The 20,217-nt window shown below is 37.8% G+C and overlaps 2 protein-coding genes across 2 annotated transcripts; one reads left to right on the top strand and one right to left on the bottom strand.

The window, feature by feature from the left end:
* Positions 1-833: 833 nt before the first annotated feature.
* LOC126808737 (acireductone dioxygenase) lies at positions 834-7,883 on the top strand. Its single transcript, XM_050533676.2, has 4 exons — positions 834-1,056; positions 5,871-5,990; positions 6,795-6,974; positions 7,719-7,883. Exons 1-4 carry the CDS (start codon positions 934-936, stop codon positions 7,833-7,835), a joined length of 540 nt encoding a protein of 179 aa, XP_050389633.1. The 5' UTR covers positions 834-933; the 3' UTR covers positions 7,836-7,883.
* A 3,538-nt stretch (positions 7,884-11,421) lies between these two features.
* LOC126808696 (uncharacterized) lies at positions 11,422-17,482 on the bottom strand. Its single transcript, XM_050533617.2, has 5 exons — positions 15,756-17,482; positions 15,195-15,442; positions 14,411-14,554; positions 12,625-13,374; positions 11,422-11,624 (listed from the first exon to the last, which is right to left on the bottom strand). Exons 1-5 carry the CDS (start codon positions 17,168-17,170, stop codon positions 11,479-11,481), a joined length of 2,703 nt encoding a protein of 900 aa, XP_050389574.2. The 5' UTR covers positions 17,171-17,482; the 3' UTR covers positions 11,422-11,478.
* Positions 17,483-20,217: the final 2,735 nt, after the last annotated feature.

Here is a 20,217-nt window from a genome sequence, read left to right as displayed (position 1 = left end):
CAATTATTTTGGAAAAAATAAAGCAAACTATATGAGTTTACCAAGGACAGAGGATTTCATGAACATGGCAATTTTCTACATTAAAAGAATTCATGACATTTCTTAATTCATTTGTTCGCGTGATATTTCCGACAAAGCTGAGTGGAAAGGAAAGAAAATAGATTTATTCTAGCTCTGTACGAAGCTTGGTAAATGCAAATAAACTTTTCACGTTTATATAGTAGGCCTATATGCATGCTTATTATTGTACCTTCTGACATTTTATATGATATATATGGAAACTCATGAGTAGTACAGATAATTATTGTATACCCAAACAGATCGAATCAAGGTTGTAGATCTATATAATGAAGCTTTATATGGCTACATTTTATATTTATAAATGACTCGTTGAGCAAGGCGAAACAATTTCTTAAAATAGTAATTACGTTTAAGTCTAAATCCAAATTAATTTTAGCAAAAATCACCCAAACCGAACAAAATGAAAATCCCACCGTCCGATATGGCCAACAGACAAGAAGATCGAATTGGTTGGGAACGTTTAGCCATAAGGTCCATGGTTTAGCCTAGTATTGAGAGATCAGTTTGCTACAAAGCTGGCAATATCCAATTCCGAAACTGACAATATCCAACTACTTTAAAAATCGTTCATCTGGCACTGCCCTGGTTATTGTGGATCTAGATCCAGTGTTCGAAATCACTAGAAAGATTAAAAGCATCCACACCGCAATAAATGCATCGTATTTCGTTTCATTTTTTATTCCAAAATTTGACTGAATCGTTCGATTTTCTGAAGCGCATGCGTTAAGGTATACGGCAATATACGGCAACCTTTCCACCGCAAGTAAAGTGCACGACGGGGTCAAGGCCAAATTTAATTTTGCGTGTTTGTTTCATACGAGCAGCTTATTCTTGTTTATAAAACCCCTTAAAATGGTTCAAGCATGGATTATGAACGATGATGGGACTGACCAAAGATTGGAACATAAAACTGACCCACCGCAGTATGTTGACTTAGCCGAGTTAAAGAAAAGAACTGGGATCATGTATTGGGAGGTAATTTTGTTTTTAATAAAGTGAAAAGAATATGGATAGCCGTTCAGGCCAAAAAATTCTAGTTTGTTTTATCCACTTGTCAATGATGTACACATCTGGGAGAGGTCCCTTGGGGACAGTCCAAAATAACATTAATTTATACATGTAGTCGACTATATTTTAATAATTGTATTGATATTTGCCTTTTGGAGTTTTTTTTTTATTTTTGACGGTAAGCTTACCCCTATGTTAATGTTACTCTATTATTTATTGTTTTATTACGAATCTCTGATTCGGTTACTGGGTTAGTCAGAAATATATTATATGACCTCGGTTAGTTTTTTTTTTTTTTTTTTCAAATTCGACAATAACACTCTTGCTGGCTTGAAAGCTCCAGAAAATAAATAATATCTCTATCTAAGTACTAGATGTTTAAATGTCCTACCTATTGTGTAAATTATCCATTACATCCTATTTTACTTGTCCAGAGTGTTCGAAAATATTTTTAAATCGAAGTTTCATTTGAAAAGGTTTACGTTAGACGTTTCAAACCATTATGTTGAATTTTTCAAATTTTTTAAATAAGGTGTATTAAGATGAAATTTGTATCACCAATTAATTGTAATATTGTAAAATAGTACAATTTGTTGACTAGAATAAAGATTGGGACATATTATTCAGTTACAACAAGAGTGGTATTGAGCCTTTAACATGTCCTATTATAATTTACAGATATCACTACTGTAAGATATTTATAATGTCACAGAAAACATTCTGAGGCCTGAGATAAGTCATATGAAAAAAAATACTGGACTGGTACCGAGTCAAACCACGACATTAGGAAATCGAGATAGATAATTCAGCACAGCTCACCACAGCAGGCATACAAAACATTGTGTTAAAATTAATTTGAAATTATTTATGGATTTTTTAACAGCTGTGGTATTCCTTACATACATAAAGTATATATGTTCGTTTTAAATGTTTTATGTTATGTACGGGGTCGATAACTCAAATGACATTCAAATTGATCCACTATGAACAGAGAAATAAGCGATTGAAATTTCCGCCTAGCATCGATCATCATTACTAAAGTCAGTACGATAAACAGTATAGTCTCGGTTATCCATTTAATCGTTAAATCATGAAGGAAAGTTATGCAGTAAATCGGCTCATAATCAACTAAAGATCGCAGGCTAGCGATGCCATCTAGAGTTGATTATGGTCTGGATAGGTTAATTAATGTCTAATTAATAATTTAGATAACATTTCAGGCCTAAAGAAAGACCTGCAATAGACAGATTTAGCACTTGCATAATGTACATGTATGTTTAACTCATGTGTTTTTAAACAAACGGTGGGGACTGAATCTATTTTCTTCCTCCCATTATATACTACCCTACGCTGGAATCAACACAACTGATATCTGCGATATCACCTTTGTGGAAGCGAACCTTACACCACTATTGAACGAACGAACTGCGTCTAACAGTGTGATCTGTGTCTGCTGTTGTCTGTTTTTTCGTGGGTGTGTGTGGGCTTCAAACTTTCATATTCAAGCTCAAGGACGGTCAAATCACTGGTCTAGTTTAATCGATCGCGTCGAGGTGTCCTGTGCGTCCTGTTAGACTGGAGTCTTAACGATTGTGGAAATGTTTAGGTTAATTGGTCCGCTATCGAATTCACTATAAAGATACGAACTTGAACGTATCAGGGATTGGATGTGAATAGCCCCGAATCAGAGACAACAAGACCATGTCCTATTTATTTTAGTCACCTAAAAGGCTATGTAAAAGAGACAGACATTAAGACCAGTCTAGTAGGATTATAAAGTAACCTATACGGGCTTATCTGATTACAAAATATATAAGTAAACATAAAAATGTAAAGATCCATATCAAATAGAAAAATTCACGCTTTGCTTTGATTCTCTATATTCCCAGTTTGGAGTATATTTTACTTTTATAGTTTGAGCCCACTTTAAGCATAAAGAATATGTTTTATTCCTTGGAACCGTGAAGCAGCCCGTTTTATACTCTGTATGACTATGTTATCTTTCTTTGTCAAATGTAACCTAGAATAAAGAATGACGCAACTTGGCAAGTCAAATAAGTAGGCCACAGTGTGTGCAGTTATATTTATTGATAAAGTTCACCGAACCTTGTCAAGTAGTCCTTGAAACAAAACTATAAATAGTGCATTCATAGTGTAGGACTAAAAATAAGAACACTAACCTGACAGGGTAGTGATATCCGGTAATTAGAAGACCCTGACACACTGCCACGTGGCTCGAAATGTTCGCCTGTCTACTTGTCGCGGACAGGCATTTTTTAAGTCTTACAGGTACCAAGTAAAACTAAATGTCGCTTGCGACAGGTGGACTAAATCACACTTGTAGTAAGACCACAATACTCACGTATCACGTCATCCCAGGTAATGTGACCTAATTCTACCGTAACCCAAGTGCCGTAACGGCACCGATGTAATTGTAAATATTGTGGTGGCACGAATGCACGTAGGGCTCGTTGTCGGGTGTATATGTATGTACGTGCTCCATCAATGTTAGGGGGACAGAACCTGAAATGCCCGAACAGATGTCAGGTTACAGAGGGTGGTGCCCGTTTTCTGCGCGAGGCGAAGGATTTTTGACGGCCGTAAACGCGTTTTCCTGGCGCGAATAATGATAGTGGGAACCTAGCGTTAAGACGGCTGTATTAACATCTTCTATTTCTATGTAACTATTGTAACACCTCACTGATTTGCAGGAATAAAAAGAATAGTCAGACCTTTTATGCTCCTTAACGCCGCCGTCCCATGTGTAAAAATAAAATAGATATTTGAGTAACATCCTTGTTGAATAAGTATGCCAATAATAATAATATATAAAGACAGTGTGTGAAATTATATACGTATGCAATGTATAACATCAACGATAGATATATGGTTGGTGTAATTCATTATTTATACAATGGGATCTTGACTTGACTTTTTTTAAAAAAAAATTAATAACCAGAAGCCTTTTATGAAGGGTGTTTCACCGGTGTCCTCTTACAAGGATAAATCTAGTAATATCAGATAACCTTATACAAAATGATCCCGCGACGCATCGGCGTACGGACTCGATGAATTTTAGAGGAAGGTGGGCGGGGGGGGGGGGGGGGCAAAACCTGCAATGCCCGAATATTGCTATTGCGGGTTACAGACGGCGGTGTCGGTCGTCTGCACAAAGCGAAGGAGCGGTGCTTACCGTGTCCCCCCCCCCCCCCCGCCAAAAAGAGAAGAAAATTTGGCAGCCGCAACCGCATTTTCCTGCTATTCCAGCCCGTGAATACAGCAACTTCAAAGTGGTCTAATATAGCCTTAAGTTATGTGGCTGACTCGAATTCTAATCAACCAGTTTTTCTGCTATTCCAGCCCGCGAATACAGCAACTTTAATGTGGTCCAATATAGCCTAGCTTAGGTGACTTACCCGAATCCCAAATTCCAAACAAGCAATCGATAGTTGTGGGATATGGGTGTCTCTCGCTCTTCGAGAAAATTTAGTCGCCGCAAATGCGTTTTTTTCTGCTATTCACGTGATTTAAAGATACATTATGGGAGATTGGATAAAGAGCGGGCAGTTTTCATTATAATAGTTTAAAACTAGATAACATAAAGGCAATTGGCTGAAAATTTCATTCAAATTGATCCACTATGAACTCAGAACTAAGCGAATGAAATTTCCGCCTAGCCTCGTTCATTATTACTAAAGTCAGTACGATTATCCATTTAATCGTTAAATCGTGAAGGAAAGTTATGCAGTAAATCGGCTCATAATCCACTACAGATCGCTGGCTAGCCATATCATCTAGAGTTGATTATGGTCTGGATAGGTTAATTAATATCTAATAATAATTTAGATAACATTTCAGACCTAAAGAAAGACCTGCAAAGACAGATTTAGCTCTTGCATAATGTATGTTTAAGCAACTTCAAAGTTTCCAATCGGTTTGCAACCGAAATCCCAATCTTTGCCGACCTGAATTCCAATCATCCAATCAGACTATTGCAGCAAAATTTCAAATAATACAGTGACCCCAGATAAAATGTTCAATCCATATTAAATCCAGTACAAATTCGTTGTACTCAATTAAAAGTAAAATTAGTGCTTTATTAGATTTCTGGCACTTTATATTGCAAGTACATGTAGATGAAATAATAATTTTTGTTTTCACTTTTGCCGTCTGACCGAAATGTCATATTGTCCGAAGGTCAGTTGCCCCCCGTCGAATCGTACGTCTATGCTAGTGTACATGTTTTAATCATTTAACGTGATTGGTCTTGGATCATACTGCACGCAGCGACCCATCGTACGTCTATGCTAGTGTACATGTTTTAATCATTTAACGTGATTGGTCTTGGATCATACTGCACGCAGCGACCCATCTACGTCATACTTCCGGAGCTAGCTGTAGATAGGCAGCCTAAGTTTGGGATGGTCTTGGATAAGAGAGTGACAGGTTAGTCACGTGAATCACGATAACTATTACATCTATTCTAAAATTTTCACTTGTTCTTTGTCATAATTATTAAATGCCCAGACAAAATTTGTAAACTCATTTGAAACTAGCGGATTACTTTGAGTTATTTCCCTTATCAATGTTCCAGTGATATTTTACAGCATAAATATTCTTGTCTTCTTATATGAAGAATTATAATGCGATATTTATTGACGGCTTTGTTGCTGTGGGCCTGTTTGTTTTTTTGTTTTTTTGGGTTGTTTTTTTTTTCGTTACATCAAAACCTTTCTCTGAATTTGTAATTTCTATTGACATTGTTTTCTCTCTTTTTTAAGATTGATTCCGACACCTACGAAACCAACGAGGAGTTAAAACAAATCCGTAAAGAACAAGATTATTCGTATGAAGATGAAATTACGATAACAGAACAAGCTTTACCTAATTATCACGAAAAGGTATGGGTGATTCTACACCTATGTTTGAGTTCAGCATAAGTTTGTTTTGAGCTCATGCTTTTGTCAATCAATTATGGAAAGCCCCGCCCTTATTTAGATTTCTGCTACTCTGGTCCAGTCTATTACAAAAGAAAACAGCCGATCTACTACTTTTATTTATAGACTTGCAGCCAGTCAACTTTTGTTTACCAACCAAGACCTCCAGAGCACTAAAGCTTGTTAGAATTCTATTGAAATCACAATATAGCCTACCCGAAGTCGATTTGATTATTTTTTATCTGCCGAAATTTCAGTCGACATAACTGTTAGGAGAGCGGGGGTAGCGATATTCCGGGGATGGGGATAGGTATCCTTAGTCAGAGCAAGTGTTGGCTTAAGATAGCTATCTTGCAAATCCAAGCAGGGAATTCACGATTCGCTAAATCCCCAGTGTTAGAAACAGCAGCATTTCAGTAGAACTATTTATAAATTCTATGAAGATTCAGACGACCATATGATGTGGGTTGCCAGTTCCATGAAAAATAAAACAATCAACACTTATTTTATACCAAAATAAAATCCCATGGCAACACTGCTAACACACAGCTAGGGGATTTTATTCTGGAATTATTTTCGAAGGATTGCTTCCCTTTCGCTCCATCGGTATCACTGCGATTCACGCTGACCTGCACAGTTCCAGGGATTCTTGCACCCACTACTACTAATTTAGTAAGAAGTTTATTCGTCGCAATCTTGGAATTTTTGTTGTCTTTTATACCTTGAGGAAAACTGAGTTTTATCCCCGTTACTACTCGATCTTTTCAGCTGAAGATTTTCTTTATGGAGCATCTGCATTCTGATGAAGAAATAAGATATATCCTGGATGGTAGCGGCTACTTTGATGTTCGAGACTCTGATGAAAAATGGATTCGTATTAAAGTAGAGAAAAACGACATGATAACCCTGCCTGCTGGTATATACCACAGGTTTACACTGGACGATAAGGTATAATATATTGCATATGAAATGAAATGGTGTTTAACGTCCTACTTTGCTGCTCTGACCTGGCTAATGAAGACGGACAATGAACTAAATTTTGTCCGGACAGCAGCACTACGACCTACTCTTGTATCGAATTCCAACTAACTAGGGATCTTTTACCTGCATGCCAGTGTGTACACCACTGATAATGGGGGGGGGGGGGCACGATGAACTTTCTCGACCAACGCAGGTAGTTAGCACATGCGAGAGCAACCGTGGGTTAGTGGGTAGGACGCTTGGAGATCGCGGGTTCGCTCCCAGTGTTGGCCGAGAAAGTTCATCGATGTCCCGCGTACACATTTCCGTTTTCATTAGCCCAGTCGGAGTAGATCAACAGTTGGACGTTAAACTCTATTTCATTCCGAACACGAGACCTCCTTGGGTCACATATCGCATATGACTAAAGCTGGAAGTGTATACAAAAGCCGATAATCACTCTTTAAAATTATATTTCAATAATTCGCTTGCGCAGGGATCTTTAGTAGTGGAAGAAAACCGGAGAACCACGCCACTTGATTCAATGACAGACATTATGATATAAGGCGCAGGCGTTAAATCCATCGGCTACCTAACACCCCAGAAATGAAATGGTTTTTAATTTCCAACTTTTCTGTACTAACCCTTCCACTTTCTGGGTTAACTGTTCCGCCTTTCGATGTCCAAATAAAGCAGAAATTAACCTAATTTGTAAACCTTTTTTTATTTCAGAACTATATAAAAGCCAAGCGATATTTTGTCGGTGTACCAGTCTGGACTCCCATTAATCGACCTGCTGACGAACATCCGGCACGACAAAGTTATATTAAGACGATGAAGGGACAATAAGTCTTAAGACTATGTCAATGAAATCTGATAAATTGAGATGTAATATTCTTTCGCAGCCTTTTCTCTTATTTCATTTGTCTCAACTCTCAATACGCCACCCCTTCACCACTCGCACCCCACCCTGCCATCAATGGCATGGATGTTATCATCTTTAAATTTGAATTCCTATTAATGGAATAGAACTATCAGCATTCAAAAAATGGTTGTTTTTACATGATATAATTACTACAGTTGCATGGTTATAAGCACGTTAATATTTGAATTTGTCATATTAATGACGTCATCCCTGTAGGAATGTACGATGTTTCAGCAACAGAGATGCATTATGTGAGATTTAGATAAAGAGCTGACCGCTCTTACAAACTAGTTCCAAAATAGATAATGAAAAATGAATGTGGAAAATGTCATTCAAATTACTTTATTCCTAGCTTAGATTATTTGTATCGTGACAACAGTACTGGATAGACGAGACTTATATCACATTTCCATAATGAACACGGGCAATAGGCAGATTTAGCTCTTGCATAATTTACATATTGTCTGTAATCGCCAGTTTTACTGGTAGTTAGTAAGGTGGCTGGGAGACAAAACGAAACAAAGACGTAATTATAATAAGATTAATGTTTATAATGACTACATGGTAATTGGAACTTTATTAACAGTATTCTTTTTTTTTATTATTTCACAAAATATAATGCCTTGTAATCGAGGATGGTCGGCGAGCTAATGCTTTCACTTCGGTTCATCAGCGCTTCTTCTAATGCATGTGGGCATTTAGATTTGTTTGTATGAATATATTTACTAATGTAGAGTTACATGTATGCTAATATATAAACTGCGAAGGATACAAAACTTGCAATTTTCAATTATCTGCTTGTATAACAAAAGATGTACCGGGTATATCTGAATATTATTATTTCTAACGATGTTTCTAAATACATAGAGGTACCGTTTTCAAGTCAACCTTATTATACCTATTTTACGTGGTAACCATAAGAACCATACTAGAAACAGAATATACATATAAAACATGGAGCCACGGTGGCTAAGTGGCTAAGACGCTGGCTCGCTAGCCTGATGGTCGCATGTTCGATTCCAACAGGGTTTCCTCTCGCCAATGGTGCAGGAGGGAGGGCCTGGCAAGGACAGCACGTAAAACACCCCTTGGCAGTTGGATTTCGATATTAGAGTAGACCACAGTGCCGCTGCCCGGTCAAAATTTCCCCCATAGGAGACTGTATGGCGTATGACCGTCTTCATTAGCTCAGTGGAAGCAGAACAGTATTTCATATAAAATGTTTGTTAATTGCTGGCAAAAAATCACAAAGTTCCTTAAAACTGGAGTGTTGTTTTAAGACAATCCGATTAAAATACAAATCTATATTTCGTTTCGTCTTTTTATACTTTCGATGGCCTACACTACATGAAGATCTGGCCCTTTGTAGTGGAAGGTCGCGTCAGGTGTCATGTCATATGAACGGCTTTTGACCATATGGCGCCGGACATTGATTAATCAATCAACGTTGACATATCTAGTGGTTTACCCACAGTTCTGTGCACCTCACCCCAAAAACTCGCCGTAACAGACCGTTACATTGGCTAATCCCTCACATCATCCAGAACGCCGGTTATATAACAACTCTTCCTGATCCTAGTGTAGCAAAATCAAGTAAAACTAAATTTTGAACTATAAAACACGAAACGAAATAGGATCTGTGCTTTAATCAGTTTAGTTTTTAGAAGATTAAAGTGCCTTAAACGTACCAATATTATTTCTCAGGCCCAATAACACAAGCCATGTTAAGATTTACATAGTGTAAAAACATTGTAAGCCTTGAATCCCAAACTTATTTGCTAACCCAATGGCATTATCCGTAAGGAAATAAGGGGTATTATTCGAGTGTTTTATATAACCTAGCTTAATATGCATATTAGCAATTATTGTAATTAAAGGTTGATTAATGATTAATACAAATTATATATTTTGTATTAATTATGATTTTTTTTTAATTTGGGATAATTTTACTATTCTTGTTGGTTAGTGATTAATTTGTTTCTATAAAGCCAGTATAGAAGTAGTCTATTTTATAGTTGTGGCATGGATTTACTAATTTGATTAATTTAACGTTGATATTGGTATATTGGTATAATTCATATTAACATACATTACTTTATTAACCTATCTGTATATATTGAATTAAAGTACTCATAACACCACCGCCTGTGTTTTACCATCTTCTGCGCATTTCCTGAATTCTTGTAGGTGAAACGTTGGCTCGCTAACATGTAAGTCACGTGTTCAATTCCTGCGTTGGCCGAGAAAGTTCATCGGGATTTTCCGGCGTGATTGATCCTTGTCAGTGGTGGTGCAGGACTGGGGGTCTGGCAAGGGACAACGTATAGTAGTTCTGATGGGACGAAAAACCGAGGTCCCGCGTACACATTGGCGTGCACGTAAAAGATCCCTTGGCAGTTGAATTCGCTGTCTGTGCAAAAAATTCCCTCATTCCCGGCTACATTAGCCCATTGGAGCAGAAAAGTAGGACGTTAAACCTCATTTCATTTAGCTACGAAATACCAACGCAATCCTTACTGGGCAGGACGACCATTAATTGTTCGTCAAGCTACGCTTTTGCTGTAACTAACCAGGTGAAATAGAAGCGACGTCAATTTCCTTGTGCGTCAGTTATATTTGTGGAATAACCTCTTTTCCCATTGGTTCGATGTGTATGGCACTGACTCACTAACCAAGAAATGGATGGGACAAAAGCCCGAGGCCTATATCAACCATTAGCAGCATGCCGAATATCATCTGACAACTGGAAATTGAAATAAGGCTTGGCCGTGGCGCCATTGTCCCGATTGGTTTAGATGAATAAGGTTTTAAACCCGCTTTATTCATTATATTTAAAACAAAGAGTTTTTTCTCAAACGTAATTACAGCTGCAGTTAGGCCCCAGTCGGTGGAGAATAATGGGACATTAAACCCTGTTTCATTTCCCATGTATTATGACCTGGAATTAGATATTATTGTCGTTCCGTTTATTTGGATGGTGTCTCTAGTAACATCTAAAATAACAATTAATGTTAAACAAGCAGAGCTAAATCTGCCTATTGCAGGCCATTCTTCGGGCCTGAAATATTATCTAAATTATTAATTAGACATTAATTAACTGATCCAGGCCATAATGTTGAAGAAAAGTGCCTTCTTGACCTGCGATGACAGCATAATTATACTCCTTGTTGACAGACAATCCAATGTCTCGATAGTAGAAGCCATTCAAAAGATGTTGCTGAATTTTGTGTATTGCAGGTTTCGATTGGTAGGTTGCTCTGGAGTCGATCAACCGGCCTATAAAGAAATGTCTTAAGACCAAGATGTACACAGCCGAAACTGTGATACAAAACGACTGCTTTGAACCTAAACTTTTAAAATACAAAGACACTATCCCATATTTGGTCTGAAAAACCACTTACGGATAGTGTGGAATTTAGGAACTGTAAATTTGTATTCGCTTTATCGACAGCTGGGTATCACAGATCTCCAGTTGCACAGGACATGGGTAAATATATTTTAATAATATGCTTTTACAATTAAATAACCAGTTTTATTCACTAAATATATATGTAATCTGCTATATTATTAGTCACTAGTAATTGTTGATTTACAGTTTGTTTTGATTTTACTATAGAAAAAACCAAATATGGGAAGTACTCCAAAAACACAGCATACTGTACCCATTATAATACAGGGTTGACTATACGAACCACTCATATCAAACAACAAACCTGCAAACAAATTAAAAGATTTTATGTTAATAATATTATCATGATTGATATCAGTCACGTAAATCAATTCCTGGTAGAGCAGACAACAAGAATGGAAATAAACCGTTCCATCAAAAACAATCGTATGGTTTCCAGGTGCGGTCTTGCAGTCACACACGATATAGGATTCTAAACATTTATTAAAGAAATACCCCGTCAATGAGAACGGTAAATCGACTTTTTGATTCCTGCTCGGCGCAAAAGTAAACTTGCCCTATCGGAATACCACACCACCAACACCACCACCAGAGGCGGATAACCGAAAAGGCAGTGTAGGCAGCTGGTACGGCCCAAGCAAAAATAGGCCCAAAAAAGATTTGACGACCGTAGTCGAAAACGGTCCCGCTGCAGATCAGCTATTGACCTTCACATTGGCGGGTTTCTCCTCTAAAATTGTCTTTCTTTCATTACTTACAGGTTGCTTTTCATGCCTTGTTCAGTGGTGGTATGAGATGTTCACAATGGTGCACAAAAACGGTTGACGGCCGCAAAGCCTATATAATGCTAGAGGAATATTCGAGGATATTCGATAAGTTCTGGTAATGAATGATGTAGGTAACCAGGGGTGTACAAATAGGATTAGTTCAGTTCTGAACGTAGGTCTCATTACACTCGCCCTGTACGTTCAGGAACCGTGTTATTGAATACTTGGCGAAAAAGTTTGGCTTACCAGTCAATTTTACTGGGAAACTTTTTACTGCTAAACGTATTTTTTAACAGCGTGTTGTGTCGCTCATACTGGTTCTAGCGAGGTAAGCAAGGTCTTATTTTCTCACTAAGATGTTCAGTTACATTTGTCAGGCGTTCACAGGGACTGACACGCGACCGTTTAGCAGTAAAAAGTTGCCCACTAAAATTGACTCGGAAGTCAAATGTTTTCGCCAAGGATTCAATAACACCGTCCCTGAACGTACAGGGCGAGAGCTGAACTAAAATAGGATGTGATATGTCCGAGACTTACCATAAATAACACCACCAATAGCACTTCCTGTACCATTCAAAGTAGCACACAAACCAAGGGCAAGTGAAAAGGTCTGGGGACCCACCAGATCCAGGATAACAACGCCATATATACCAATCTGTCCACCATAACTAAATCCGAGGACGACAAGAATACCAAGAATTCTCGCGTATTGCGTGACAAAGCCAAGACAAATCAGGGATCCCCCAGATAGAATCGCAGCAATCGTTAGTAAAATTCGACTATTAAAAAACGACAACAAATTCAGAAACCCGAATGCAAGTCGACCACACGTGCTGATAATTGTCATTAGGAATAGAAAAAAGACGCCATTTTGATCTTTGGTGTTGGCATAGTCAACGATTATAAAAAGAAAACCATTTGCCGCGGAAAAGGCGGTAAATACACATACTACTGCTGTAATAAATTCAGGTCGACACATCAGCTTCATCTTTTCTTTAGCGGTTACTACCTCTTTTTCAAGACGATGACCACGGCTAGCTGTCACCTGATCCATAAATGCCGTCATCAAAAATCCGAACACCAAAGGCTGCAATGAGAGGCCAGCTATGACAAAGAAAGCGCCTCTCCATCCATAATTGTCGATAAGGAATTGGAAAAAGTAAGGTAAAATGCTGCTACCTAATCCTCCACCAGCAGTGATCAACCCAATAGCGACACTGACCGATCTCTTGCACGCTATAGAAACAGCTACAATACTTCCCAACTGGGCTGCACTTAATCCCAATCCTTAAAATATAAGAAAAATCTTTTATTCTAAGAACCCAGATAGCTATATGTACTGGCGTGTGTGCGTACTGCTGGTAGTTAATTTTGTTAAACGTTTACAGTTTTTATTGTACTCTTTGTGTTCATTTGGTAATAGTTATGGTTAAAATGGAGAGAAATGAAATGAAATGGGGTTTAACGTCCTACTGTTCTGCTCCGACTGGGATAGTGAAGACGTGAAAATGGGAAGAAATTTTTTCCAGACTACACACATATTCCTGAGGCAATGGCCCGAGAATTCCCTCTCTGGCCATTGCTGGATTGGCTTCTGATACTTGAGCTTTTGAGGGAGTTTGTCTATTCTTCCCGTTCAATCAAATCTATCCCAAGTACAGCAACATGACAGTCCTTCGTTTAATCTGGGTCTTCCCTAAAACTTTGGACAGTGATTTAAGGTATTAAAACGGTGAAAGTATGTTCGTCTCCAAACAGTATTGTTTACATTGTTTTCGATTCGATAGCCTCGTGTGTCAAGCAATTGTTTTTTCTGCAATGTTCTGCTATGCACTGGTTAATTAGACATAATAAAATCGTGAGTCATGACGTAACATTATGCAAACATATTTTGTTCAAATTGGAGCTCTGTTTTAAGCGTAATGCCTTTCTAACGCAGTTAGTAATTGGTTGTTAATCGGACCATTAACCAGTCATAATTTGGAACAGAAATTTGCTTTCGTTAAAGCAGTGTTTAGTGGGATTAGGTATAATCAAACGACGCACTACAAGGAGTATGGACTAAACATATCTCCACAGACTACAATGATTTTATTAATTTGAGCAAAATAGCATGCGTGGATGACAACTAGCTGGATGATGTTTTAGTGTAGGCCTATGTCGTCTACGCAATGGCCTGTGGTGAATGCTCTCACCAATACTGCAGCTTCAACACATCCCAGCAATTTGAATACTTAATTCACAGAAAGTCCGTACAAGACGTACAGGATGTGGTTTATATACACATCAGAAGACGCCGCATTATCTTATCGCCGGAACTTACCTGGTAAAATAGCTACGCTGAGTAATAAAGTGGTTGTACTTGGACAAAATATGGCACCCAGAAATCCACAACAAGACATAAGTGAACCAACAAAGATGGTTAGACGTACCCCATATCTGTCTATTGATATACCAATTAATATTCCTGAAATATCCCCGATAAAATCCATCAGCTATTAAAGTCCACATTTAATAAAGTGAAATTCTATTAATGGACAAAACATATTTCAACATATTCAAATCTGTTTGTTAGGTTGCTGGGTTTGTTTATAAAGAAAATAAAAAAACAACAGCAACCGGCGAGTCTATGGAACTGGATATACAACTGATCTCATATATGCCAGCTTCCTTAGCGTGTTGTGTCAAACCAGAAAGTATCCAGATATTATATTATATTTCCGGCAAAACATCTTAGTAAAGATAACTATATGTGCAATTGAAAGTTCACGTGACCTTATCTTTACGAGAGCATCGTATGACTTCATTATTTTTCTTGTAGCATACTAAGTCAAACAAGATATGGACCTTCAAACAAGCTTGATTTCTTTACCCACAGGTCACAGAAATAAACTGAAATGAGGTTTAATGTCCTACTTTTCTGCTCCATCCGGGCTTTTGAAGACAGGACAAGTCACAGAACAAACGGTATTAGTGTCAAGAACATTGTACATGGGGCTATAGATGTGCTCAACCGGTATATGACCGATCAAGCCCGATGTTAAATACCAACCAGTATATGACGGGGCAAGAAAGATGTTAAATTCCACCCAGAGTTTATTACTCACCTGCACCGAACGTTACGCCTACAAGAACTGACTGAATCATAGCAGTCTTAGCTCGTCCATCGTTAAATTCATCCAGCCACGCAGGTAGAAATGTTCCCATTGAGAACGCTATTCCCATGGAGAAAAAGCAATTCCAGAATCCACAGAAGACAACAACACAGGCACATAACTTCCTCTGCCATTTTGGTTCACTAGGGAACTTAAGCGCGGAGTAAATGCTGAATCTAATGCTTCTCCTTGGTAATTTGCTATAAGAAAATGAATTTCAATTATGTTACTTTTTATGTTATCTGAGAGTAGAGGTGTATATAGAGAGAAATGGGATTTAACGTCCACTTGATACATTAGTATTCTGTAGGCGTCTTTAGAAGTGAGGGGAAACCGGATGACCCGGAGAAAACCCACCAAGTTGGACAGGCGACTCCACTCCTTGTCACGCACAAGCAGAGAATCGAAAGCACGCCACTTGACCCAGAGTCGAGGTATATACTGTATCATAATTTTATATATATATTATAATTATTGGGTAATGAAATATTTTAATGAAACACAAGTACTCACGAAATATCAACCACCGTATCTATGCTATCATCGTCCGAAAGGAAACCTAAATTGTCCGCCCCGGATTGATTTTCATTTGGTTGCATATTTTCATTCACTACAGATACTCGCTTCTTCTTCTTTGGGTTTTTCTTATTAAAAAGATTTCCATCAAATAGCTGATCGGAATCCCCCAGCCTTTCCGACCCGGTATAATACGTTGAGCAATCTTTGGGCTGACAATTAGCACCCGGTCCACTAACCTGGTCACCAGAAAATGAGTCGTCGGTATCCTCAGTACCAGTATCTCCGAATTTAGCACCAGTAGCATAGGCATAATTACCACTTTCGCCATCACGGTAGCCGCTATTTAATATCCCAGTATTTTTTGTCTCTGTCGGTTGTATTAGTAACGTTATACTCCTTGAGTGGATATTTTGAACGGTTTGCAACAGATCGGTGTTTTTCAGAACTACCTCATGTGATAGGTTTTCAGATTCATTAGGCTCAATCAATCTGGTATCTTGATGGTTAACATTGTTATCCATTTTAGCATCTCCACTTTCTAAGTTTCTTTCGACGTCATTTTTTAAAGCTTTATTGTTTTCAATGCCATTGATAGATTCTTCTTTAGTTACGTTACCAGTGCAATTTCCAATAATTTCAACATCATTTGCGTTATCGTCAATGCTGGTGGGATTTTCATCAGTTTTATTGTTATTAGATGATGCGTTAGTTACGTTACCAGTGTAATTCCCAATAATTTCAACATCATTTGCGTTATCTTCAATGCTGGTGGGATTTTCATCCGTTTTAGTTTTATTAGATGATACATCCTTTCCTATACTCGTAGGAAACTCTTCATTTTCATCACCACTTAATGAAACGGCATTACTGTGTACGGAGGTATTCTCAACTTCGTCTGAAGTATCTTCAGTGTTTGCAAGATCACTGGAAAGAAGGTTATTGACTGTCACGTTATCCATCTGAACGTCAGGGGTTGAGATCTCATTATTCTTAATTTCAATGCTAATAACAGCATTCATTACATCGCCATCAGCTGTGACATTATGAAGATTTTCCATTTTAACCTCATTGGCAGAACTTTCAAAATTGTTAATACCATCCAGAGTTTGTAGAACTTGTTCAATTTCAGCTTCTTCAATTGTAGCTTCTTCGGTTTGAATTTCCATGATGCTTAGTTTACTTGTAGGAATTCCATCTGAACCCACGTCAGTGGGAGCAAATTCGTGTAACTGGTTTTCACTGTGGCGAACATTGCTATTTGCATGAATAGGAATTCCATCAATTCCATTTCTTATCTCAATTATATCTTCTTTGCTTTTGACATTTTCTGGACGTAGACAGTTTTTATCATTTGATGGTGTAAATTTAGCTTTTTTCTTAAATTCAAAAACACATTTTGGATTTGCCATTTTTACTTCAAAATCGATTATCCGCCAGTGTTCCTATTTAAACAAATTAAACCTTTTTATTTCGATTGTATCACCTGATTTGAAATCAATCATTACTTCGTTATTTTACATATCCTCAAATCTATAAATCATTAAAAGTGAATTATTCATAGCCGTAGAACCTGCTCCGTTCTCTTTCCTTTTACAGGATCTTTTCTAAAACCAAATTCATAAGTAATCAATGTCACTGTCTAAAATATACACCATTTCACAGATATCATCCTTCGGCAGCATGTATCACAACCGGTATAGCATTTTTCCAACGTAGTAAGGTCCTCTAACCCTTTATTAAATTTCACAATGCTATCTTTATCTATCATTACATACATTTGAATATATTACCCTTTATCTTTTACAAAAGGTGTATACGTAATATTAATTAAATTGACATTTTCGTGGTTTCATTTCACCAATATTGTGTGCTATGTATAGAGTTGTGGTAATTGTTTTTTGCAGGAGTTTTGAAAGGAGTGCAGAATGTGTTTATATTTCTTGAGTTGACATTAAAGTCCCCACCCCACCCTTTCTACCCCACGCCAATGTCCAACACGACAGTAGTTGTTGATACATAGACCGGATATACTTGTATCCTACTGGGTCCGTGGTAATAATGTCCAAATGCTATTGCCCTTACCCAAATTGGGTGCGACAGGTTGGCAAGAATTCAAGAGTGGGTGGGGCGGGGTGGGATATCACAATCCTTGTTAGCACCAGTATCTCAATATGTCTACCACGGACCTTTGGACCTATTCAAGACAGTGGTACAAGGTTTTCGTGAGCGTGTTGCAGAAAAACCGTCCGCAAAAACACTAAGCGCACACCACACCGATTTCGCCAAACTGAAATGGATGCATAGGCGGATGGGCTCGATGACTGTTAGGGGGCAGAACCCGAAATGAGGAGCTTACCGTGTAGGGGTCCCCCCAAGAACATTTTAGAAAATTTGACGCCCGCAAACGCGTTTTCCTGCTATTCCAGTCCGTGAATACAGCAACTTCAAAGTGATCTAATATAGCCTAATGTAGGTGGCTGACGCGAATTCCAGGCAACCAATCAATCGTCCACAGATTTGGGACCGTCGGGAGAAAATTTTGAAAATCTAACTGCCGCAAAGGCGTTTTCTTGCTATTCCAGCCCATGAATACAACAAGTTCAAAGTGGTCTAATATAGCCTAATTTAGGTGGCTTACGCGAATTCCAATCAACCTATCAATCGTTAACAGTCCACGGAGACGGGACCAATTGGATAAAATTTTGAAAATTTAAAGAGGCGAACTTGTTAATATTTGAGAACTAGAAATTGACACAAATGGGTCGCAACGCATATAATAATGTAATATGCATGTATATAAACTGGTTTACATTCAATCGTTTCCGTTTTTACTCTTAATTTCAAATCAATTATGTTCGGCGAAATACGCCAGAAGTCTTAATCGAATAGCCTCGTTTTTCGAGTCCCTTGATACAAATGGCACTGAAACGCATTATGGTACACGATTCGTGTACCAAGGGTAAAATGTTGATTTTGTCTTAAATATTGGATATCAGAAGCACATCTTTTTTCGGTAATATCACACTATTAATCGAACCATCCAATCAGACTGTTGCAGCTGCATTCACAAATAATAATCGATGCCCGAAAAATATTTTAATCCATTGTCAATTCAGTACAAATTCGCGGTATTCAATTAAAAGAAAGGTAAAATTTTGTTTTATTAGATTTCAGGCACTTTATTTTGCCCACTAGTTGAAATAACAATTCTTGTTTTCACTTTAACCGTCTGCCCGAAAAGTGAGATTGCCCGAAAGTTGGGGACAGCTGTCTGACCCCGTTGGTCGTACGCCTATGACGGGATGACACCTGGGCGAGTTAATTAGCTCTCTGTATTAACTTTCTTCCGCAAATTAAATTCTAAAACAAATGGGCAAATAAAATAGTATGCCAAGGCATAAAATAAGTAAATGTTACCAATTCTGATCGGACCAGAATGTGATATTACATTTGATTTAAACAAAGCACATGCTATCGAGGCGGTATGATGTGTCTTCACACGTAGATCTATACTGCACGTGAACCTAAAGGCCAGTCATCTTCTACATTACAGATTGCGATGCCGCGTCACATAATGTCTAGCTTCGTCTGCCATGATATGTCGTGCACTAGAGCATTTCTCATTGCTTTTACAAAACTAAATATTATGCCCGTCCCCACGAAATGCTTAAACAGTCAATATCAGTTTTAAATGCATTCATTTGGAAATAGATTATATCAACACCGATGGTTCGTCAGCGATAAATTGTCTGCCAGTAGCGTCCATATCGACGACGAAACGTTGGGGACAAAGATGATTATTTGTTTTTGATGGGGAATCGCCATTACACAATCAGAGTTACTAAACTGACGCTATGTGATATGTCTCTTTATGTTAATTTCAGTTGTGGGCTGTGTCCTGAATATGATTGTGCCTTATTAGCACTCAACATTAATATTCTTAATGGGTTTCAACCGTGTGGTAATATTATTAGTTTTTTTTATAAATGGGAGAACAGATTCCTATCACATAACGTCATATCAAGTCATAAATAGTACGCTTTGTAATAAGACCATTGACTGGTCAAAAGAGGCTGTTTTTGATACAGATGCACGCATGCTAGCTAGACTCCATAATGCGCCCATTAGTAGCAAAGTCACCCGTGCCAGCTAGAGAACTGGAGTTTATCCATTCAAATTCTATATTGTGTTTATTTAAAATCTAGTATATTTTATTCAGTGCGTAATATCTGTTACCTTTTAAAAAATGATATTGAATTCTTTTTTCAATAATAAAAGATCAATATAATAGGATGGGAATATTTACTTGAAAGAAATAGAGTCTAATTACACAACAGATATAACCGGACTAATTTTTTCCTTGAACAGATTCCAGTCTTATTTTTTCCATCTCTAGAAGATAAAAAATGAAATGAAATGGGGTTGAACGTCCTACTGTTCTGCCCCGACAGGGTTA

The sequence above is a fragment of the Patella vulgata genome, chromosome 1 (assembly GCF_932274485.2).
Source record: "Patella vulgata chromosome 1, xgPatVulg1.2, whole genome shotgun sequence".
Lineage (NCBI taxonomy): Eukaryota > Metazoa > Mollusca > Gastropoda > Patellidae > Patella > Patella vulgata.
Note: the sequence above shows the minus strand (reverse complement) of the source record. Positions and strands in the feature narration are given on the sequence as shown.

Coding starts and splice junctions, on each gene's coding strand:
- LOC126808696 (XM_050533617.2), bottom strand. CDS start 17,170: ATGGCAAATCCAAAATGTGTTTTTGAATTTAAGAAAAAAGCTAAATTT. Junction 14,555..15,194: donor AGGCGTAACGTTCGGTGCAG/GTGAGTAATAAA, acceptor GGGATATTTCAG/GAATATTAATTGGTATATCA. Junction 11,625..12,624: donor TATTGGTGGTGTTATTTATG/GTAAGTCTCGGA, acceptor ATTTGTTTGCAG/GTTTGTTGTTTGATATGAGT.
- LOC126808737 (XM_050533676.2), top strand. CDS start 934: ATGGTTCAAGCATGGATTATGAACGATGATGGGACTGACCAAAGATTG. Junction 1,057..5,870: donor CTGGGATCATGTATTGGGAG/GTAATTTTGTTT, acceptor CTCTTTTTTAAG/ATTGATTCCGACACCTACGA. Junction 6,975..7,718: donor GGTTTACACTGGACGATAAG/GTATAATATATT, acceptor TTTTTATTTCAG/AACTATATAAAAGCCAAGCG.